The sequence below is a fragment of the Phyllostomus discolor genome, chromosome 9 (assembly GCF_004126475.2).
Source record: "Phyllostomus discolor isolate MPI-MPIP mPhyDis1 chromosome 9, mPhyDis1.pri.v3, whole genome shotgun sequence".
Lineage (NCBI taxonomy): Eukaryota > Metazoa > Chordata > Mammalia > Chiroptera > Phyllostomidae > Phyllostomus > Phyllostomus discolor.
In genome coordinates this window covers 35,259,437-35,284,196 of record NC_040911.2, presented here as the reverse complement: position 1 = coordinate 35,284,196, position 24,760 = coordinate 35,259,437, and the positions used below count along the sequence as shown (strand labels likewise).

General features: G+C 36.6%; 1 protein-coding gene across 2 annotated transcripts in view; it reads left to right on the top strand.

Moving 5' to 3' along the window:
- Window positions 1-3,426: 3,426 nt before the first annotated feature.
- TAF4B (TATA-box binding protein associated factor 4b) overlaps window positions 3,427-24,760 on the top strand; it is a 125,817-nt gene continuing 104,483 nt past the window's right edge. Inside the window, exons 1-2 of one of the 2 annotated variants that reach the window (XM_028524786.2) lie at window positions 3,427-4,265; window positions 23,473-23,618. In XM_028524786.2, the coding sequence (XP_028380587.1) occupies window positions 3,923-4,265; window positions 23,473-23,618 (489 nt within the window). In that variant the 5' untranslated portion in view covers window positions 3,427-3,922. The remainder of the gene's footprint in view (window positions 4,266-23,472; window positions 23,619-24,760) is intronic. The other variant, XM_036009189.1, reaches the window with a different exon arrangement.

The window sequence follows — 24,760 nt, the reverse complement described above, 5'->3', positions numbered from 1 at the left end:
TTTAAGGAAAAAAGTGTAATTTTTATTATGAAAATATTATTAATACATTGTAAAAAAATTAGAAAATACAAAAAATAAAAAGAAAATGACCATTTACAAAGTCTCCAAACAGAGATGTTCTCTGTTAATAGTTGGGTATATAACCTAGATTTTCTTATGAACATATATTTATCTGCTTATTGGAGAAAAGTTTTTTATTTTCAAAAAATAAAATCATACTTTAAATATTATTTTATAATTATAATCTCATTTTTTATTTAACAATATATACCAAAATCATTTTTCCATGTCAATTAATGAACCTCCACAAGTGTAAATCTTAATGGCTGATTAGTATTCCACAGTGTGAATGGATCCCTTATGTTAGGATTGGTTGGTTGTATCTAGTTTCTCTAGGAGCATTACCTTAAAATACTAAAAAATTTAAGAAGTGTCTCAGTCTTCATTAAAATCTTAATGAAGGCATCAACATGGTTTCACATAATACATATATTAATCATTATGTTATAAACCTGAAACTAGTGTTAGATCAATTATATCTCAATAAAAATGATAAAATATATGATAAAAATATTAAAATTTTAAAAAGGAAAGTTAATAATAAAGTTGAAACTTTTTAAAAGTATAAGCTGCCTCCTTTTAAGAGCAACAAAATGACAGACTGGTAGTGTAGAAGTGTGTTGTGCTGCAGAAAATTTTAAATGCTCTGATGCAAAGGCACACAGATACTAGACTATATTCAAGGTATAAAACATGAAGGCATTTGTTTCTGGATTACTTTGAAGCTGAGGCTACAAGTATCTTAGCCAAATAGTTATATCTTCTCAGGCAGATTTTTCAACTAATCTCATGTCACAGATAAATAGTGCTTCCTCCTTAAATTCTACATAGTAGTAAACTTTTATTTTCTGAGATTGTAGGCACTTTAAAAATCATAAGGACAATAAAAATGATTTATATTGTCTACCCAATAATTAGACTATAAGCCTTTGGTTTTGTCCAAGTTAAATTGTGTCCGTGTGTGTGTGTGTGTGTGTGTGTGTAAAATAGTGAAATATTGGAAATATAAACTTTGTATTTATTTATAGTTTTGTTTCACTACCTAAATTGGTGAGCAGAATATTTGGACAACTAATGATGAAGTCCTTCATTTAATAGTATGAATGCTCACTCCCAAATTCAATAATGAAATCCTAACTCCCAAAGGAGATGGTATTGGTAGGTGGGGCCTTTGGGAGGTGCTTAAGTCTTGAGGGTGGAGCTCTCATAAATAGAATCAGTACCTTTTAAAAGAGGCTCCAGATAGATCTTTTTCCTCTTCTGCCATGTGAGATCACCTGGACAAGTTCTCACTCTGGAAAGCCCTCACCTGGCCATACCAGCATGCTGGCACCCTGATCTGACTTCTGGACTCCAAAACTGGGAGCTAAATTTCTCCCATTTACAAGCCACCCAGTCTGGTATCTTGTTACAGCAGCTCAAACGGACTAAAACAGAAGGTATTGTAAATAAATAAATATTTTTCAATTATCTTTAATTTTACCAGTATTTTAACAGACAATTGTAATAAAATCAAGGTATAATCTTCCTCTTCCATTTTTTCTTTTGTTACATACAATGATAAAATGTATTTTGCTTTCTTACATATTGTTTTATTAATGGGTTTCTGTAGGGAAGAAATGTAGTAAACATAATTATTACTAAACTCTAAATTCAAGACAGTAGTTACCACCTGTGCTGAGTAAGGAGAAGTATATTTTGCAACTAGAGAATTAAAATCTCCATCAGTGAGTCAAATTTTCAAGAAAACAATGATAAGAAATCTATGCTCAGTCACCTTAAAGAGAAAGTCTGCATACTCTGCCACACCTCTTTGTAACTTGATTGCGGTTATTTACATACCTAAACAAAATAAATGAGTTGGGAGTGGTGGTGTAATGGAAGTTTGAAACGGGAGAGCTCTGTGCAAACTATATCTTCCTTCCATCAGTGTTTATTGAGCTACCCTATATGGAAGGAAAAACACCAAAGCTAAACCATTTGCTCAGCTAGTGAACAGCAGATCTAGGATTCAAATCCACTTCACTGAAAATGTTGCATGGCTCCATTTAATTAATTCATTTAGCACATATTTATTAAGTACCTTTTATGTGCAAGGCATTTTGCCAGGAGCAGTGTGGGATAGGGTGAATCAGACATTTGTGGAGTAGTGGAAAGAGATGTACTTTGACGACATACAGACAACATACAGCTTCTTGGATATATTACTCTTTTAACTGCTTTTTTAAGTCAGTAAAGTGAAGTGGTTGGGAAAAAAAAAAGAGACAAGGAAATGTATATCTTAGTGATCAGTACTCTAAGAGGTGCTCAATTAATTGAGTTTTTCTTCCCCCAACTCCACTTTGAGGACTTTTCTAGAAGGTAAGTGATAAGTTAAGTCTTCATGGAAGGAGGAAGGATGCCACTGATTTGGATCATAGACAGGTTCTTGATTTGGACTTACTGAGATGTGGGAGACAGTAAACCTGTAAAGACTGAGTAGATCTTGTCCATCAGAGTTAACGAGGAGAAAGAAAATTAGAAGCTGTAAACGTCAGGTTGCCTGTCTACTCGTAAAATCTTCAGTGCAGTGTCAGTTTCTACAAACGTAATATTATTGCAATAGCCTGAAATCAAGACATCTTCTCTGTAGAGATCTGTAAGGGGCAAGTTTTTCCATGTGTGACTGTACTATTGATTCATTCGGCAAGCACTTTTAACTTATTCAAAGACTATCTAGGATTGCACCTAAGATCTAAGTGTTCTGAGGACGTAGAGGTCAAAGACGCTGTCCCAGCTTTCAAGGAGACAAATCTTTCGAATCTTTTTTCCTTCGAAACGCAAGATGGAAAAAATAGATTTTCCTTGGGGCAGCTCAACTCTAAAATTACATGAAAATAGGCACATCCTACAGACTATGCAATATTCTTTCTTAAACATTTAAAAGAGGGAAAAAAGGACATTAAAATTCACAATGTCAATTGTAATGCTAATTTTAGCGAAGCTTTAGAGAAAAGCCCGCAGAAAAACAGTGAGGAAGCGAGATCGAATTCTTACTGAGTTACTGGTTTCCAAAATCAGTCTCCACAATTTTTGCTTATAAAGTAGAATCCTGTAGAAAGTCTTGTCTTGGCTTTTACGATACACGCAACTGGGAATACCTAGGAGAAGAACGCGGAGGCCGCAGTTTTCAGTGCGCAGCTTGCCCCTCCCACACGCTAGACTTTCGGCAACTAGCCTTTCCAGACTCAGAATTCGGAGGAAGATTCTAACGCCCCTCCGGAGCGGTCCCTAGCGACGTCAAGAGCGCGATCCCAGTGTTTGGCCAATCAGGAGGCCGGATTCTGGGGAAAGCCCGGGCGGGGACGGTGATCAGTGCGCGTGCGCGAGGTCTCCGCGTGGCTATATAAACATGGCTGGCGTGGTAAAGTGGCTGGGAAGTGTTGAGCGTGCTTAAGGTTCTCGGGGTGGCTCGGGTTTGTGGTTTTGAAATTTCGGCCGGGTAACCACGTCGCAGAGTTAGGCTGGGGGGTGAGAGCCAAAGTGACGCCCTTCCGGGAGCTGCACAGCCTCGAGCGCTGCTGCTGCGGGACCCAAGGCTGAGGCGCGGGGCTGAGGCAGCGCACGTGGGAGCGCCGCTGAGGAAGCGGCAGAGCAGGTATTGCTGCCGGCGGGGCCACGCGGACCGTAGGAAGGTCTCAGACGCGTGTGCCTGCTTCCCAGCCGGCGTCTGTCATTGACTTGTGTGTCGCGGCCGCTGCGCCTCTTCTTAGCGATGCTGTGGAGCCGGAACTTCACTGGAGTCGGCTGCCGCTTGTCAAGCCTCCGCTCGCTCGTGATCCCGGAACGCAGGCGCTGCAGCTGCCACTGATCCACCTGGGGGATGTCCGCGGGCCTCACGGAACCGGCCGGCGCCGTCCCTCCCGCTGGTGTGAGCTCCTCCGGGACCCTGACCGGGGCTCCTGCCGGAGCTCTGCCGGCCCGGGTGGGAAGTACTCCCATGGCCGTGGGCGCAGTGACTAAGGCTCCTGTTAATGTCTGCGTGGAGTCCATGGTGTCCCAGCCCCTACGGTCCCCCGTGGGGACCTTAGTGACCAAAGTGGCTCCTGTCAATGCTCTTCCTAAACTCAGCAGCGGCCCTCGGCTGCCTGCTCCTCAGATAGTCGCCGTGAAAACCCCCAATACCACAACAATCCAGTTGCCTGCAAATTTGCAGCTTCCTCCAGGTATGTTGATCACCTTTTCCAGTTTATCCATCTGTCCAGCCAGCGTTGGCAGGAAACGTCAGAGCCGCGGATTGCACCTTCTTTCTGGTAGCTTTACAAAAATAACTCAGCCAAGAGAGCATTTCATAATCTCGACTTTGCGGGACAGTGATTTGGCAATTGATACAGCCTCTTTGAGTCTTTACTGCATAGTTTTTCTTTACATATATACGGAAAGAATTTTTCACCTACATGACACAGTAAAAGCTGGAGCAGCATATTCTGGAAGGCCTTTGAGGCACTGGCTCCTACTTGGGGAAGTATGCTAAGTTTATTTCCACGTGGAGAAAGGATCAGTTTATATATCCACACAATTACGATGTTAACAAAAAGTGTATTTAAAAGATTCTTGGGTGTTAAGAAAAAGATATTTTAAATTTGAGCAAGGTTATTGCTTTATAGTACCAGAAAGGAATAATGTTGCTTTGTGCACAGTTTTTACATGTGTGATGTAGCTTGCGGTTAGAAGAGTCCCTCTTCCAGGGAGAAAGTGCCAGAGTTGACAAGTAGATCAGAGCAATGAGGTTGTGATAGCAGGCTGTGAATGCTACAGTTTATGAGTATGCGACTTCTTTTTATCCTAGAGTTTACTCTGTTGGGCTGTTTTTCATAATTTATGCAAGGGTTTTGCTCTGTGATCATTTAAATATTATAAATATGATGAAGGATATTTGAGTGTTCTACTTGGTTTCCTCAACTGAAAGTCTCTTGGGGTTTCAGTAGGTGGGGCAGAAAGCACATCTCACATTCCTCGGATTGAATTTTGCTGAGCAGTAATTGGAACTCTGACACACCAAAGAAGTAAAGAAGTCAAAACATTTGATTTAAACGATTTCAGTATCCCCTAGCAAAATGATGGGGGCTGTTTTGTAGCTAATGTTCTAATTGGTCATGGACATTGCACGACGATTGTTCTTCACTTCTGATAAAATTCTGTTTCAATTTTGTATGTTACATAGGTATATACACTTGTTAAGCTGGGGGTATCACTGGATACATTTTCTGCTAGTTCTAAATTGTCATTCTGCATACATTCTTATAAAGTAGTTATGAATGTGTTTGAATGAAGTCACCCCCTAATTTGTTAAAACTAAATGTCTGTCTAGTCAATGAAGTTCATTTAGAAATAATCAAAAACAGTATTAAAATGGGAGAACTTTCAAGGGTGAAAACTTGCTGATCACTTATTGAGAGTATACTGATCACTTATTCAGGGCGAGGCACTTTTGATACATTATTTATATATTTTTGTTTGTTGGTCATAATAGGTAGGTAGCAAATAAAATATTTCTCTATCAGTAATTTGCACAATGCAAAACTCATAGGTGTCAGAGGGAATTTAAATCCAGGACTGTTTTACTTTACTTTTTCCACAACATTTGCTTACCACTTGGCATATGTGTACAGTATTTCTCATTGAGTATCAGGCTAAAGGGTTATTTATAAAATTTTAGAGCCTAATCTTTTTAAGGCATGGAGAAACCAAACTGAAACTTGCTAGAGCTAACAGCAGTGAACTAGGACCACAGCCTAAGGATGTATGGCACTAACACATTTTATGCTGTTGACCATATAGAAACTCCCATAAAAGAGAGGAGATAAATTGCCTTTAGAAATTGTTAGTTACAGAGAAGGTGGGAAGGTGCTTTTGAGGAGCAGCTTTTGGAAATTTCTGCTGGTGTATGGCAGAAGAGCATGGTAACCTTTGTGTTTTCATTGGTGCAGAATAAGATAAATCAATAGTTTGAAGGATGAAATGGAAGCACTGATAAATATTTTTAAAAGTTTATGATTCTCATACTATTTCTTTTATATGCTGAACATTAGCAATTGATTACTCAATGATGTTTTCTTTAATTATATAGAAGTCTTATTCTTTTGTATAGTATACTGATAGTTTAAATATTTGTTTTTCTCCTTCAGAAATTCCTCTGTGAACAGAATTGTTTTAAAAATATATATATTCACCACAGGTTTTTATAGGTTAACTGGGGCTGGAACTAAAAAGGAGGAGGTATTTGTGAAGAAATGAAAGAAACTATAGTAAAGTTCTGAAAATTATTCTTCTGTTTAGTGTTTTTGGTAAAACCTCTTCAGTCTTCTTGCTTTGTAAAGATGTGGTATTTTGGGCCAGACTATGGCTCTCTTCATGGTATTCTGTGTGTCTCCTATTCTGTGTCTCTCCTATCACTGAGCAAGGACTTGTTTGTTTATTTTATGTCATAAACCCTGGTGGTAAATTCTGCTTGACAGTCACACTGTACAGAAAGTTTCTGCTGAGACTGTTGAGGTCCTTTTTCATTAATTCTTTGTGCAGAGAGGTGGCATAGGATTTGCATCTGCTTTCTCATATTCCTGAAGCGGTTCCTCTGTAAGCTAGTGCTTCTTGTTTCTGCCCGGGGTTTATCAAAGGAATATTACATGGTCATCAGCTTCCACAGTTGTCACAGTGCTGATGGGTCTCATGAAATGAGAGACTCTTCTTTTCAGTGCTCATCTTGTGCACCATTGGCTCTTTGGATTTCAAAGGCTGTGGAGTCAACTTAACCCTGACAATGTCAGTTGCATTGGTCAGTCTAGGATAGTCATCCCTCAAGTGAAAGCGCTGGTATTCCATTTGTGCAGCCCTTTTTCAAGTCTTGGAGGGGACAGAATGGGAAGGCCTGAGATTTCATCATGCACTCAGAATGGTGTTCAGTTTAAATCTTAAGAATAGTTTATTCCTGGAATTTTCCATTTAATATTTTTGTTCTACTGTTCACTGTGGTTAACTGAGACTGCAGAAAGTGAAAGTGTGGATTAAGGGGGCTACTGTATTATTATCTATTTGCTGCTGTTCTAATCTTATCTCCTAGTGATGCTTTGAGTACTTAGTTGAAAAAAAAGTGTGAATTGTGGACTTTCTGGAGTTAGTAATAACTATTACTGGTAACTTTAAAATATGAACTATCCTGCCAGGGCTGGTGTGGCTCAGTGGATTGAGCACCAGCCTGGGAACCAAAAGGTCACTGCTTCGATTCCCCTGTCAGGGCACATGCCTGGGTTGTGGGCCAGCTCCCCAGTTGGGGGTGTGCCAGAGGCAACCAACTGATGTTTCCCTTATTCATCAATGTTTATCTCCCTCTTTCTCCCTTCCCCTCTCTCTGAAAATAAGTAAATAAAATCTTGAAAACAAGTAAAATATGAACTAACCTCTCAAAAGTATTGTCTCATTTGATCCCTTTAACAGTCCTTCAAGTTAGATATTAGGTCTTTTGACAATGGGGGTGTCTTTTCATTTATTTATGTTTTCTTTAATCTCCTCAAAAAACATTTTGTAGTTTCCAGAGCATTAGTTTTGTACTCACTTGGTTAAATTTATTTCTGAAGTATATTATTCTTTTTGATCCCTTGTAAATAGAATTGTTTTCTTATTCATTGGAAGTGTATAGAAATAGTTACTTTTTGTATATTGAGCTTGTATCTGCTTGCCCACCTGAACTCGTTTATTAGTTTTAATAGTTCTTTTCTTGGATTTGTTAGGATTTTCTATATACAAGATTACATTACTGCAAGTAGTTTTACTTATTTCTAATCTGGATGCATTTTGTTTTATTTTCTTGCTCAATTGCCCTGGCTAGAATTCTCAGTACAATGTTGAACTGAAGTGATGATTATAGGTATCCATATTTCATTCCTCATCTCAGATATCGTTGTCTTATTCCTATCTTAGGAAGAAAGCATTTAGTCATTCACCATTAAGTATGATGTTAGCTGTGGGTCTTTTGTAGATCCCCTTTATGAGTCTGAAGAAGTTTCATTTTACTCCTGTTGAGTGTTTTTATCATGAAAAAAAGGTGTCATATTTTTGTCAAATACTTTTTCTTCATCTGTTGATATTACCATGTGGTGCTTTTGGTTTTTATTCTATTGATAGGGTATTTTACAGTAATTAATGTTGAGATATTTCTGAAACCAACCTTTCATACTGAGATACCACTCGGTTATAGAGTTTCACACTTTTTATATGATGCTGGATTCAGTTTGCTAATACTTTCTTGAGAACTTTTATATCGATAAAATATGTTGGTCTCTAGTTTTTCTATGTCTTTATCTGGTTTTGGTATTATGGTAATACTGAATTTACAGAATGAGTTGACCCATGTTCCCTTCTCTTGTATTTTTTGGAAGAGTTTGTGAAGGATTAGCATTGGTTTTCCTTAGGTGTTTTTTAGAATTCACCAGTCAAGTCATCTAAACTTGGGCTTTTCTTGTGGATACATTTCTTTGTTAGAGGTCTATTTAGGTTTCCAGTTTTCTTGAGTTAGTTTCAGTAGTTTGTGTTTCTAGGAATTTGTTCATCTCATGTAAATTATTTATGTATTGATTTACAGTTGTTCCTAGTATTCCCTTATAATCTTACTTTTATAAGGTTAGTAGTAATGTCTTCTCTTCCATTCCTGATTTTAGTAGTTTGAGCCTTGCCTTCTTTTTTCTTTGTCAGTCTAGGTAAAGGTTTATCAGTATTGTTGATCTTTTCAAAGAACCAACATTTGCTTTGACTTTTCCCAATTATTCTTTATTCTCTGCACTACAGGCATACCTGGGATATATTGCAGATTTGGTTCCAGACCACCACAATAAAGTGAATACTGCATTGAAATGAGTCACATGAATATTTTGGATTCTCATTGTGTATAAAAGTTATGTTTGTACAATACTGTAGTCTTTTAAGTGTGCGATAGCATAATTTATAAATTCTTTATTGCCAAAAAATACTAACCACCATTTGAGCCTTCAACGAGTAATAGTCTTTTTGTTCATGGAGGATCTTGCCTTGATGTTTATAGCACTTACCAGGGTGCTGGATGCTGAAGGTTGGGTGTCTGTGGCAATTTCTTAAAATAAGATGCCTTTGAAGTTTGCTGTGTTGATTGACTCTTGTTTTCATGAGTGATTTCTCTGTATCATGTGATGCTGCTTGATAGCATTTCACTCACAGAACTTCTTTCTTTTTTTTTTATAAATGCTTTTGATTTTTTAAAGATTTTTATTTATTTATTTTTAGAGAGGGAAGGGAGGGAGAGAGAGAGAGAGAAACATCAGTGTGCGGTTGCTGGGGGTCATGGCCTGCAACCCAGGCATGTACCCTGACTGGGAATTGAACTTGCGACAGTTTGGTTCGCAGCCCGAGCTCAATCCACTGAGCTACGCCAGCCAGAGCTACTTCTTTCAAAATTGGAGTTAGTCCTCTCAAACCCTGCTGCTGCTTTATTAACTAAGTGTATGTAATATTCTAAATCCTTTGTTGTCATTTCAACAGTCTTCACCGGAATACATTCTATCTCAAGAAACCACTTTCTTTTCTCATCCATAAGAAGCAACTCCTCATTTGTTGAAGTTTTATTATAAGATTGCAGTAATTCAGTCACATCTTTAGGCTTCACTTAAATAATTCTAGTTCTCTTGCTGTATGTCCCCATCTGCAGTTACATCAGCAGAATCACTATGTATGTCAGCTATAGTCTTATAAAATATATATTTCTTTTTTATAAGATTTTATTTATTTCTCTTTAGAGAGGGGAAAGGAGGGAGGAAGAGAGGGAGAGAAACATAATGTGTGATTGTCTTTTGCATGCCCCCTAGCAGGGACCTGACCAGCAACCCAGGAATGTGCCCTGACTGGGAATTGAACCAGGGATCCTTTGGTTCTCAGACTGGCACTCAATCCACTGAGGCACACCAGCCAGAGCTTACAAAATATATTTCTTAAATAATAACACTTGAAAGTTGAAATTACTCCTTAATCCATGGGCTGCAGAATGGATGTTGTGTTATCAGGCACAAAAACTACATTAATCTCATTGTATTTCTCCATCAGAGCTCTTGGGTCAACAGGAGCATTGTCAATGAGCAATAATTTTTTTAAAGAAATCTTTTCTGAAACATAGGTTTCAACGGTTGACTTAACATATTCAGTAAACCATGCTATAAACAGTAATGATGTCATCAAGCTTTTTGTTCCTGGTCCAGTAGATTCAGCATAATTCTCAAGGGCCCTAGGATTTTTGAAATGGTAAATGAGTCTTGGTTTTAACTTAAAAGTCACTAGCTGCATTAGCCCCAAAGAAGATAATCAGCCTGTCCTTTGAAATCAGGCATTAACTTGTCCTTTCCAGTTGTGAAGGTCCTAGATGGCATCTTCTTACATTCTAAGTCTGTTTTATCTGCATTGCAAATCAGCTGTTTAGTGTAGCCACCTTCGTTGTCTTAGCTAGATCTACTGGATAATTTGCTGCAACTTCTGTCAGCACTTTCTGCTTCATCTTGCACTTTTATGTAAGGGGAATGGCTCCTTTGTTTTTTGTTTTTTGTTTTTTTTCCTTTTTATTGAATTTTTTTTGGCTAATACTGGTTAACAAAATTATACAGATTTCAGGTGCACAATTCTACAACACATCATCTGTACACTATATCATGTGTTCACCACTTCAAGTCAAGTCTCTGTCCATCACCATGTATCACCCCCCCTCCATATCCTACTCCATCTCCCCGCCCCTGCAATCACTGTACTGCTGTCCATCACCTTGAGTTTTTTCTCTTTTTTCTCTATTCCTCCACCCACCCAACCCCCTCACCCAATAGGTGTCAGCCTACTCTCTCTGAGTCTCTCTCTGTTTTATTTATAGTTCATTTTGTCCATTAGATTCCACATATGAGTGAAATCATGTTACTTGTCTTTCTATGTTGGATTATTTCCCTTAGCATAATGCTCCAGGTCCATCCATGCTGTCACAAAGGGTATGACTTCCTTCTCTTTTTTTTGATGGCAGAGTAGTATTTCATTGTGTAAATGTACCACAGCTTTTTAATCCACTCATGTACTGATGGGCACTTGGACTACTTTCAAATCTTGGTAATGCTGCAGTGAACATAGGGGTATATGTATTCTTTCAAATTAGTGTTTCAGGTTTCTTTGGATAAATTCCCAGAAGTGGCAGTTCCATTTTTCTTATTTTAATTTTTTAGAGAGAGGAGAGAGAGAAACATGATTTTGCTGTTTCACTTATTTATGCATTCAGTGACTGCACCCATCTGCATTCCCACCAACAGTAGACAAAGGTTCCCTTTTCTCTGTGTCCTCAACAACACTTGTTTATTTATTGATGATAGCCATTCTGACTGGTGTGAGGTGGTATCTCATTGTAGTTTTAATTTGTATTTCTCTGATGATTAGTGATGTTGAGCATCTTTTTATGTTTGTTGGGCATGTATATGTTCTTTTTGGAGAAGTGTCTATTCAGGTTCTTAGCTCATTTTTCAATTGGATTGTTGGGTTTTTTTTCAAATTATTATTATTTTTTAAAGATTTTATTTATTTATTTATTTGTTTACTCACTTATTTATTTTTAGAGAGGGAAGGGAGGGAGAAAGAGAGAGAGAAATATCAGTGTGTGGTTGCTGGGGGCTGTGGCCTGTAACCCAGGCATGTGCCCTGACTGGGAATCGAACCTGCGACACTTTGGTTCGCAGTCTGTGCTCAATCCACTGAGCTATGCCAGCCAGGGGACTGTTGTTGTTTTTTTTTTTTCTTTTTTTAATTTTTCTTTTTTTGATGTTGAGTTTTAGAAATTCTTTAAATTTTGGATATTAACCCCTTATCAGGTATATCATTGGCAAATATATTCTCCCATTCAATGGGTTTCCTTTTAATTTTGTTGATGGTTTCCTTTGCTGTGAAAAACTTTTCAGTTTAACGTAGTCCCATTTGTTTATTTGTTCTTATGTTTCCCTTGCCTGAGGAAATATATAGAAAGAATATTATCACAAGAAACATTTGATATTTTACTCCCTATGTGTTGGGCAGTAAAAGATCAGACAATATTTTACTTCCAGGATTTTATGGTTTTGAGTCTAACACTTAAGTCTTTAATTCATTTTGAGTTTCTTCTTATGTGTGGTGTAAGAAGGTGGTCTAGTTTCATCTTTTTGCACATACCTGTCTAATATTCCCGACACAATCTATGAATAGACTATCTTTATCTCATTGTATGTTTTTCCTTCTCTGTCAAATTTTAATTGACTATAATTGACTATATGGGTTTATTTCTGGTTTCTCTATTATGTTCCATTGATCTATCTGTTTTTATGCCAGTACCATGCTGTTTTGATTACTACGGCTTTGTAGTATAGTTTGATACCAGGTAGTGTGATTCCTCCAATTTTGTTCTTTTTCTAGATTGCTGTGGCTATTCGAGGGACTTTTGTGGTTCCAGATAAATTTTTAGAATATTTGTTCTAGTTCTGTGGAATACACCATTGGTATCTTAATTGAAATTGCATTGAATCTATAGCTTGCTTTGGGTAGTGTGGACATTTTAATGATGTTAATTCTTTCAATCCATGAACATGGTATATGCTTTCCCTTATTTGTATCTTCTTCAGTTTCTTATAATTTTCTGAGTATAGGTCTTTTATATCCTTGGTTAAATTTATTCCTAGGTATTTAATTATTTTTGAAGCAACTGTGAATGGGATTGTTTTTCTAGTTTCCTGTCATGATAGTTCATTATTGGTGTATAAAAATGCAACTGATTTCTGGATGTTTATTTTTTTTATTTTTTTTTAAGATTTTATTTATTTATTTTTAGAGTGGGAAGGGAGAGAGAGAGAGAGAGAGAGAGAGAGAGAGAGAGAGAAACATCAATGTGCGGTTGCTGGAGGTTATAGCCTGCAACCCAGGCATGTACCCTGGCTGGGAATTGAACCTGCGACACTTTGGTTCACAGCCCGCGCTCAATCCACTGAGCTACGCCAGCCAGGTGGATGTTTATTTTTGTAGTGTGCTTCTTGACTGAATTTATCGGTTCCCGTGGTTTTCTTTTCACCTGCAAATAATGGTAGTTTTATTATTTCTTTTCCAGTTTGGATGCTTATCTATTTATTTCTAATTGGTGTTACTAGGACTTCCAGTACTATGTTGAATAAGTGGTGAAAGTGGATATCCCTATCTTGTTCCCAGTCTTAAGGGAAATGCTTGTAGCTTTTGCCCATTAACTACATACTTGCTATGGGTTTGTCATATATGACCTTTATTATGTTGAGGTCATATTATATTCCCTCTATTCCTACTTCGTCAAGAGTTTTTATCATAAATGGGTACTAGATTTTATCAAATGCTGTTTCTGAGCCTATTGATATGATCAGGTAATTTTTATCCTTCATTTCATTTGTGTGGTATATCGTGTTTATTAATTTATGGATATTGTACCAAACTTGCATACTAGAATAAATCAACTTGATTATTATGTATGATATTTTAATGTATTGCTATTGATATGTATTGATATGTTACTATTGTTGAGGATTTTAGCATCTATGTTCATTTAGGAATATTGGCCAATAATTTTTTTTGTAATATCTTTATCTACTTTGGAATTGGGTTAATGCTGGACTCATAAAGTGAGATTGGGAGTCCGCCCTCTTGAAGTTTTGGAAATAGTTTGAGAAGGATAGATATTCTTCTTTGAATGTTTGGTAAAATTCACCTGTGAAGCCATCTGGTCCAGGACTTTTGTTGGGAATTTTTTGATTACTGCTTCATTTTCATTAGTTATAATCTGTCTATTCAGATTCTCTGATTTTTCCTGATTCAGTTTTGGAAGATTGTATGTTTCTAAGAATTTATCCATTTTTTTTTCAAATTGTCCAATTTGTTGGCATATAGTTTGTAATATTTTCTTACAATTTTTTGTATTTCTTTGGTGTCAGTAATTCTCCTCTTTTTAAAAAAATTCTACTTTACATCTTCAGAATAAAGTTTGTTATTCCATAGCTTACTGTTGTTTTGCCCTGATAAAAATAGCCAGCCTTGGGGAGTCAATAGTTGGGTGGAAACCAGGGGAATGTGGGATGAGGAGTTTTTATTTTTAAGTATATTTTATTGGTTATGCTATTACAGTTGTTTCAATGTCTTTTTCCCTTTGCCTCTCTCCACCCGGTACCCTCATCCCTCCAGCAATCCCCTCACCTTAATTCATGTCCATGGGTCATGCATATAAGTTCTTAGGCTTCTCCATTTACGACACTATTCTCAACTTCCTCCTGTTTTGTAGCTGCTATTTATGCTTACTATTCCCTGTACCTTTCCCCCCATTCTTCCCCTTCCACCTCCCCGCTGATAACCCTTTATGTGATCTCCATATCTATAATTCTGCTCCTGCCCTAGTAGTTTGCTTAGTTTGTTTTTGCTTTTAGATTTAGTTGATAGTTGTGAGTTTGTTGTAATTTTAATGTTCATAGTTTTGATTTTTTTCTTAGATGAGGTCCTTTAGCATTTCATACAGTAACGGCTTGGTGATGTTGAACTCCTTTAGCTTTACCTTGTCTGGGGAACACTTTGTTTGCCCTTCCATTCTAAATGATGGCTTTGCTGGATAGAGTAATCTTGGATGTAGGTCCTTGTCTTTCATGACTTTGAGTACTTCTTTCCAGTCCCTTCTTGTCTGCAAAGTTTCTTTTGAGAAATCAGCTTATATTCTTATGGGGACTCCATTGTAGGTAACTCTGTGCTTTTCTCTGGCTGCTTTTAAGATTCTTTATCTTTAATGTTTGGCATTTTAATTATGCTGTGTCTTGGTGTGGTCTTTGGGTTTAACTTGTTTGGTATTGTCTGTGCTTCCTGAACTTGTATGTCTATATCCTTTACCATATTAGGGAAATTTTCTTTCATTATTTTTTAAAATAAATTTTCAGTTTCTTTCTCTTCCTCTTCTCCTTCTGGTACCCCTAAGATTCAGATGTTGGTATGTTTGGAGATGTCCCAGAGGCTTCTTATTCAGTCCTTGTTTTTTTAAATTCTTTTTCATTCTTGCTATTTTGATTGAATGCTTTTTTTCTTCCTTATGTTCCAAATCGTTGATTTCATTCTTGGCTTCATCCCCTCCACTGTTGGTTCCCTGTGGATGTTTTTTTATTTCACTTAATGCAGCCTTCATTTCTACCCAGGTCTTTTTCATGCTGTTGTAGTACCCAATGAGTTCTTTGAGCAGCCTGATAACCAGTGTTTTGAACTTTATATCTGATAGATTGCTTATCAGCATTTCATTTAGTTATTTTTCTGGAGATTTGTTCTGTTCTTTCATTTGGGACATATTTCTTTGTCTCCTCATTTTGGCAGCCACCCTATGTTTGTTTCTATGTATTAGGTAGAGCTGCTTTGTCTCCCTTTCTTTGTGTACTTGTTATGTTGTAAGGGGCCTTAGGTATTGCCAGGGCTGGGCAGCCTACTTCACCACTTTATTGCAGTGTATATGGGGGAGGGGTCAGAGAGGGAACAATGCCCTTTGCTTGGCCCTTGACCCATCTGCAGTCACTTCACCCACTTCATGTATGTGACTGGCACCCCACTAGTTGTTGCCCTGGTGGTGGGTCCCAGAGGGTGGATTTGGGTACCTTCTAGTACCATGGTGAACCTTTGTATATACTCTTTTGAGAGATTGGAATTTTTTTCTGCCACCCCACCCTCCTACTGGTTTTTGCTTCCAGAAGTTATGAGGTTTTATTCATGGGTGCAGTACCCTGGGCTGTGTGGTCTGGCATGGGGCTGGGATCACTTGCTCCTCAGGTGCCCCTCCCGGTTTTTATCCACCACACATGAATGTGGGACCACCTCTTCTACCAGCTGCTGCCTCACTGCCACCACACTGTGTCCTCTCTGCCTTGGCTCCATGTCTGGATGAGTATTTCTTTAGATTCTTAGTCGTTGGACTTCCACACAGTTTTTCTGGCATTTCTGGTTGTTTTTTGTTTTGAGGTTAGTTGTGATCTTTCTTATGGTTGTGCGAGGAGGTGAAGCGTATCTATCTATGTACCTCCATCTTGGCTGGAAGTTCAAGTTCTCTTTTATTTCTGATTTTGTTTATTTGGGTCTTCCATCTTTTTTTCTTGAGTCTGGTTAAAGATTTGTCAGTCTTGTTTATCTTTTCAAAGAAAAGAAACAAGAAACTAACTCTTGGTTTCATTGATTTTTTTTGTTTTTTGTTTTTTTTTTTTAAACTGCTTTATGTTTATTTCTACTCTGATCTTTATCATTTCCTTCTTCTACTCATTTTGGGTTTTGTTTGTTATTTTTTCCCCCCAAGTTCCTTTAAATATAAAATTAGATTGTTTATTTGAGATTTTTCTTGTTTCCTGAGGTAGGCCTGTACTTTTTTTCTTGGGACTGCTTTTGTTGTGTCCCATAGATTTTTGATTGTTGTGTTCTCATTTTCATTTTTTTCAAGTTATCTTTTGATTTCTTCTTTGATCTCATTGTTAACCCATTCAGTGTTGAAGAGCATGTTATTTAGCCTCCATGTCTTCGTGTGTTTCTCAATTTTCTCACTGTGATTGATTTTTTGGTGTTACACCATTATGGTCAGAGCAGACTATTTTCATGAAATATCTTTTTCCATCTCTTTACTTTTAGACTGTGTGTATCTTTTATTCTGAAGTGTGTCTCTTGTAGACAGCATACGTTTGGGCCTTGTTTTCTTACCCGCTCAGCTACCTTATGTCTTTTGATTGGAGCATTTAAGCCATTTACACTTAAAGTGATTATTGGTACATATGTATTGCCTTTTATTGTTTTGACTGTGTTCCTCTGTTTTATTTTTTCCTCTCCTCCCTCACCGTCTCCTCTTCCCTTTCCTCCTGCTCTCTCTCTTCCTCCTACCTTTCCTCATCCTTGTACTTCTTCCCCTCCTACATTCCTCCCCATTATTCTCCTCCTTCCTCCCTCTGCCTCCTTCTCCAAAGCTCTTGAATATTTCTTATAATACTGGTTTGGTGGTAACAAACTCCTTTAGCTTTTTCTTGTCTGGGAAGCTGTTTATTTCTCCTTCAATTTTAATTGATGGCCTTGTTGGGTAAAGTAGTCTTGGTTTCAGGTCCTAGGTTTTCATCACTCTGAATATTTCATGCCAATCCCTTCAGCCATGAAGTATTTCTGTTGAGAGATCAGCTGACAAGTCTTATGGGAACTCCCTTGTGGGTAACTGTCTTTCTCTAGCCCCTTTTAAGAGTCTCTTTTTGTCTTTAACCTTTACCATTTTAATTATGATGTGTCTTGTTTGGTGTGGGTGTTTTTTGGTTGTCCATCTTGTTTAGAAATCTTTGTGCTTCCTGGACTTAGGTTTCTTTCTCCTTCACCAGGTTAGGGAAGTTTTTGGTCATTATTTCTTCAACTAGTTTCTTGAACACTTGCTCTCTCTTCTCTGTTACCCCTTTGATGCAGATGTTGTTATGCTTCATGTGGTTTATAGTGTTGAGGTATCTGATTTCCTTGATCTTCATTTTAGTTGTCTGATCTTTATTCAAAGTGTAGATAGGTATTAACAGTCTACCAAGTATTACTGAATTACCAAAATTTTCTCTCCATTTATGTTAGCTTTTGCTTTATATATTTTTGGCTCTGTTGTTTGTTGCATATAGGCTGGGGGGGAGGAGTAGGTTTATGGTTGTTTGTATGGAAAATAATATAATAACTAATGAATAATAATACAAAAATAAGCTCTGTGTTTTGCATATTCACAACTGTAATCCTACTTTTGCTCCACACTGTATATGTTTAGAAATGTTCCATCTTTCTGATCCACTGACTCTTTTATTAAAATGCCCCCTTTATTTTTAGTAAGATTTGTTTTAGTTTATTTGGTCTGGTTCTGGTATGGCCATTTCACCTTTCTTATGGTTCCTGTTGCATGATATATTTTCTCTCTCCTTTCACTTTTAACTTTATGTATCTTTGAGTCTAAAGAATGTCTCCTGTAGCGTATCTTTGGATCTTATTTTTTTAAATCTAGTCTAACATTTTTTTGCCTTTTGATTGGATTATTCATCCCCGTTTGATGTTACTGGTATATTGTGTTTAGGTCTGCCATTAACTTTTTTCTTTGTTTCTCTCCTTTTCCCCCTCAATTTCTTCTTTTCTGCTTTCTTTACATTAAGTTAATATTCCTAGTATAACATTTAACGTCTTTACAATGATAAAGTACATGTATTTGTAGTTATTATATACATTTGTATGTATTATAAGCTGCTCTAGAGCTTATAATATACCTTTTACTAGAATCTGCGTCACATTTATATTAACTTATTTCAGTGAGATATAAAAATATTTAGCTCAATTTTCTTTTTATTTCTAGGCTATTACTGTACTACATATTACATCTAGATATGTTACAAACCCAACAATTCTTTGCTGTAATTGTTACTTTATATAATTTTATATCTTTAAAGAGGATGACAGAAGAAAGAAAAGCAAGGATGTATTTGTAGTATTTGTTTTAGTACCTTCTTATTTACCATTTCTGGTTTCCTTCATTTGTTGCTCTGGCTTCATTACCATCAGAAGTCAGTTCCTTAGTGCAGTACAGCTTTGCTCTCACCCACCTCCTTTGTGCTGTCATTTACAAATATATATCTATATTGTTGTTATAGGTCCAAAAATACAATTATATAAATATCATGCCCTGCCTGGTGTGGCTCCATGGATTGAGTGCTGGCCTGTGAACCCAAGGGTCACGGGTTCGATTCCTAGTCAGGGCAGTTGCCTGGGATGTGGGTCAGGTCCCCAGTGGGGGGCACACCAGATGCAACCACACATTGATGTTTCTTTCCCTCTCTTTCTCCCTCCCTTCCCCTCTGTCTAAAAATAAATAAATAAAATCTTTAAAAAGTATTTAAAATATAATTATATACATATTGTTTTATATAATTGTTTTTAAAGCTACTAAGAGACAAACAAAAGTTATATGTATTTCTACTGTCAAATTACATAATTATCTTTATTAGTTCATGTTTTTCATGTGAATGCAAATTATTGCCTGGGGTCACTTGTTTTCAGCCTGAAAGTCTTTATTTAGTAATTCCTCTATGGTTTGCCTGCTAGCAACCAATCCTCTAGATTTTATGTGGGAATGACTTTATTTTGCCTTCAGTTTTAAAAGATGTTTTTGTAGATATTTGATTTTTGGTTAACAGTTTTTTTCTTTTAGCAATTGGAATGTTTCATTCTACTGCCTTCTGGCCTCAATTGTTTGTTTGTTTCTTTTTTTTTTTTTTTTTTTAAGATTTTATCTATTTATTTTTAAAGAGAGGGAAAGGGAAGGAGAGAGGGAGAGAAACATCATGTGGTTGCCTCTTGCACATCCCATACTGGAGACCTGGCCTGCAACCCAGGCATGTGCCTTGACTGGAAATTGAACCAGTGACTCTTTAGTTCACAGGCCAGTGCCCAGTCCATTGAGCCACACCAGCCAGGGATGACATCCATTGTTTCTGATGAGAAGTCAGCTGCTAATCTTGTAGGGGTTCTTAGTATATAATGAGTCATTTTTCTTTTGCTGCTCCCAAGATTTTCTCTTTGTCTTTGAATATTTTTACTATGGTGTGTCTTGGTGTGGATCTCTTCGAATTAATCCTACTTCTAGTTTGTTGAGTTGTTTGGATGTCTAGATTATTAGATTTTTTTTAAAATCAAATGTAGGAAATTTTCAGCTGGCTATTCCTTGAATTTTTTTTTCTGATCCTTTATATATATTTCTCTCTCTTCCTCCTCTTATAGTCACATTATTTTTATGTTGATGTCTTTATCTTTGGCCCATGTTTCTCTGAGGCTCTTTTATTTTCTTCATTCTTTTTTCTTTCTGTTCTCTGAATTGTATAATCTCTATTAACCTATTAATATGTCTTTTTTGATAGGTTTTATCTACTTTTAATTTTATTGAATTTATTGGGATGACATTGGTTAAAATTATATAGTTTGAGGTGTATATACATCATCCATGTATTGTATTGTGCATTCACCACCTCAAGTCAAGTTTTCTTCCTTTACCATTTATCCCTTCTTTATCCTCTTCTACCTCCCCTACCCTCTTTTCCCTCTGGTAATCCCCATACTGTTGTCTATAAGTTTTTTTTTCTCTGCTTAATCCCTTGAACTTTTTTACCTAGCCCCTCCATACCCATGTCCCTCTGACAGATGTCAGTCTGTTTTTTGTTTTTTTTAAAGACTTTATTTATTTTTAGGGAGAAGGGAAGGGAGGGAGAGAAACATCAATGTGAGAAGGAATCATCAGTCAGTTGTCTCTGGTATGCCCCCCAACTGGGGATTGAACCCACAACCCAGGCATGTGCCCTGAGTGGAGATTGAACAGGTGACCTTTGCTTTGAGGGACACCACCAAACCAACTAAGAGCAACACCAGTCAGGGCTGTCAGTCTGTTCTTTGTATCTATTAGTCCATTTCTTTTTTTGTTGTTGTTAGTTTACTTTGTTCATTAGATTCTATATATGAGTGAAATCATGTGGTACTTGTCTTTCTCTGAATGGCTTATTTTACTTAGCCCAGTACTCTCCAGCTCCAGCCATGCTATTGTGAAAGGTAAGATTTCCTTCTTTTTAATGGTCAGGTAGTACTCCATTGTGTAAATGTACCGTAGTTTTTTTTATCTACTCGTCCACTGATGGGCACTTGGGCTGCTTCCAAATCTTGGCTATTGTAAATAATGCTGCTATGAACATAAGAGTTCATATAGATATTCTTTCAAATTAATATTTTGGGTTTATTCAGATATATTTCTGGAAGTGGAATTGCTGGGTCATAATCTTTCTTTAAGCTCATTCAAGTTTATGCCCTCCAGTGAATTTTTTTATTTCAGTTATTATACTTTTTAACTACTAATTTTGAAATTATATCTATCTCTCTAATGGTATTCTTTTATTTCATATCATCATATCTTCCTTTACTTACTTTAGTCATGGTTTTTGTCAGTCTTTTGAACATATTTATAATGGTTACTTCGAAGTCTGTTAAATCTGACATCTAGTCCCTCTCAGTGATGGTTGCTGTCACCTGCCCTATTTTTCCCCTTGTCTCACTTTTTTCTTTGCATATCTTGTTATTTGTTTTTCAAAACTAATGTTATGTAACAGTCTAGTACTGGACTCTACCACCTTGAGTGTATTATTGTTGCTTGTTTATATTTTAAATGTCTAGCTGAATTATTTTGAAGTCTTATTTTCTCTGCAATGGGAAGCCTTTTATGTTTCTCCTTTTTTAGAGGGCACACAGCCTTGGGCGTGAGCACAGGCACCCCGGCTGGGATGGCAGTAGTTGTAGTAGGGCTCTCTTTGATGTCTCTGGAGAGCTGTTTGCCTCAGCTGGTGTCATACCCCACTATAGGTCTTTCTTCATTGATTTCTCTATTGTTTCAACAATGTCCTAGGGCCTACTTGCTCCATAGTCTGATTTAATTAAAATTTGGTCTTCTTTACAGGGATAGTTTTTAAGATCATTGTTTGAAATTTGTTCTGATCCCGGAGGGCTCTTCTTAGTTGTCTCTTTGGCTCTCTCTGGTAAACTAGAGCTAGGCCTATGGCTTAGTTTGTATCTGACATGAAGTTACCAGCCTTTTGTTATGTTTTGTTTTGTTTTGTTTTTTTGTCCATTAGATTTGGGAGTATCCTTAGTCTTGAGCTTCCTCAAACTCTGAAATACAAAGTTTCTCTAGGGAGATATTTGGAGAGGGTACCAGGATTGTGGATGTGTCTCTTTAAGTGATATCCATGCTTTAAAAGTGAGGACTGGCCATGTATGGTAGTTTCTGGTCTTGTCTGCCTACCTCTCCCACCATGGTAACTCCACCCTATGAAAGAACTGGGGTGAGGGCAGTCAGGGCCCAGGTATTCTCTCTTCCTCACCTGACATAAAAGTCTTCAATATGTGAGTCAGAATAGGCGAAAAAAAGTGGAACCTCTTGGACAAATTCATCCGGTGAAGTTTGGGGTGGGGGAGATGACAAAAACTGGTGGCCTGCTCCTTGTACTGTGGCCCTTGACTCGGGGTTTGGGAGGTAAGAGAGGCTCTGCATTGGCCATATTGCCTGGAGTGGAGTTTCTGTCATACTGAGCTAAAAAGGGAAAGTGGGGTGTGGTTCAGATGCCACAGATTCTTGGTGTTCTTCCTGAGTCTTAGTAGATTTTCTTCAATAATCATGTACATTTTCAGTATGCCTTAGGGCAGCTTTCAAAGACTTTAACTTGTTGTTTTTAAAATTATTTTTACAAGTTATAGTTGTTTTGCTGGGGAATGGGTTTATTGTGCTCTTCCTGCTGCCATTCTGGAATATGAATACTATTGATTGTGTCTTCTACTGAGAAGGGTAAGAATTTCTTTAGATTTGGAACTACTGCGTTTAAGTTTATGAAAATGGAAGTTAGTATGGCACAATCATATAAAATTGAACAAAGAAGTTGTACCAGATTATACCAACACTAACAAAATAGAGTTCCTGTTGCTACACATCTCTGTAACACTCAATATTGTCATTAGGACTACTTATTTTTTGCCTATCTGGTAGTATAAAGTGATATCTCACTGTGGCCTTAATTTACTTTTCCCTGTCATTGGTATCTATATTCCTATTTGCATGTTGAATATTCATCCTTTTAATGTATGTGAACTAAAATTTCCTCTCATTTTGTGATTTATCTTTTTTTACCTGGTGGTACCTTTTGCTAAACAAAAAAGTTCTTTGATATGTTCAAATCTATCAAACATTACATATTTAAGAAACTTTTATTCCAAGTTAAGAAAGCTAATTTTTTACATTGTTTAAGAGTTTAAAAGGTTTTACTTTTTTACCCTTGTATCTTCAGTGGTTTTCGTGTATGGTGTGAAACTTTCCATTTTTTCAGTGCAGATAACTCATTGACCCAGTCCTATTTATTGAATAGCCTCTCTTGTCTTCATTGATCTGCAGTGACTCTTAGGAAAATGCAATATTACATATCCCTATGAATTATTTTGTGGTTCTCTATTCCATTAGTCAGGTTGTCTAGTCTTATACCCTTACCATACCATTTTACTTACTGTAGTTTTATAAATAGTTTCATGTCATGAAGAAAAAGTATTTTGCCTCCTCTAGGAATACCTCAGCTGTATGCTTAGACTTTTAAGATTTTAAGTAGCTTTGAGTAAAAAATCTTTTCATATTATATATGATAATAGGTAGACATGGAATTCAGTATGTACTAATCAATTATTCAGGCCATTTACATTATTGAAAGAAATATGAGAAGAAATATGTAATGATTATACTTCATTTATTAGCTAAGTCACATTTTTTTTTCTTTTTAAATATAGGAACGGTTTTGATAAAAAGTAACAGTGGTCAGTTGATGTTGGTATCACCTCAGCACGCTGTAACAAGACCCGAGACCACAAGTAACATAATTTCAAGGCCAGCTGTACCAACGAATACTCAAACAGTCAAAATCTGTGCAATGCCGGTAATATACTTAAAGGTTTTTTTTTTTTTCATCTTCTTTAGTTTTCCAGCTGTTATCATCATATAAACATGTATGTAATTTGCCAGTAAAAATAATCGAGGGGGTGGTTTAGTTCAACTTTTGCAATTAAGCTACCTTCTTTGAATATATGTTTATTTAATCAAGATGTTTGGTTTTGTTGTTTGGCGATTGCTAAAACAATAACAATTCAGTCTTAATACTAAAAGATTAAGTCCTCAAGGGAATGTTCACAGGGCTATTTGCATCTTTAAATGGAAAGAAAACCATTCTGCTTCAATTTTAATTTATGGCACAATATTAATACTACAGTTCATTATTCAATTTTATCCATATCTTATAGGAATTACCTTTAAGAAATTCAGAACTCTGTTGTAATATTTTATTAATTTGGCATTGTTAAGGAATGATTTATTTTACATACGTGATGATCTTTCTAGGTACCTGAAGCTTATCTTGTGTACCAGAGTTAAAAAAAAAATATATATATATATACACACACATATATAATATATATATACACATACATTGTATATATATTTTTATGGATATTTTTCTTCTACTTAACAGAAAATGCTGAATACAGTACAACATTTTTTCATCCTAAAGAAAGATTGCACTGTGTTCTGTGGTTAATTATCACCCTCTGCCAATTCAAAATTCCCCTAGCCCCATTTTGTTTTCTTCTAATCTGATTCTGGGTTCTCAACCAAACATTTTCTCTTGTTACTGTATCTGTCAGTCCCTTTCTAGTTTGCCTTATCTAACTGCTGTGGGTTGAGAAGATAGGTTAGCAGATTTTTGTTTATAGTTAGATAGCAAATAAGAATCCATGTTTCTGTATGCGCCAAACAATAGAGTTCAAGACTTTAATGCTAAAATACTGTGATATTTATTTGTTAAACCAGTTGCTCCCTTAGGTACATGAAATGAGTATCAGCTGGCCAGTTGACCAGGTAGGTTCATAGTAAAAAATGTGCATAGAATTTGTAAGGTTATAAAGCCAATTATAACAAATAATGGTAAATAATCCAGATAATGGATAATGGATAATGGATATTTGCAATGGTAAAGTGTTTTAATATTTGCTCTAGTACTGATTTTTAAAAAAATTATTAATGTCA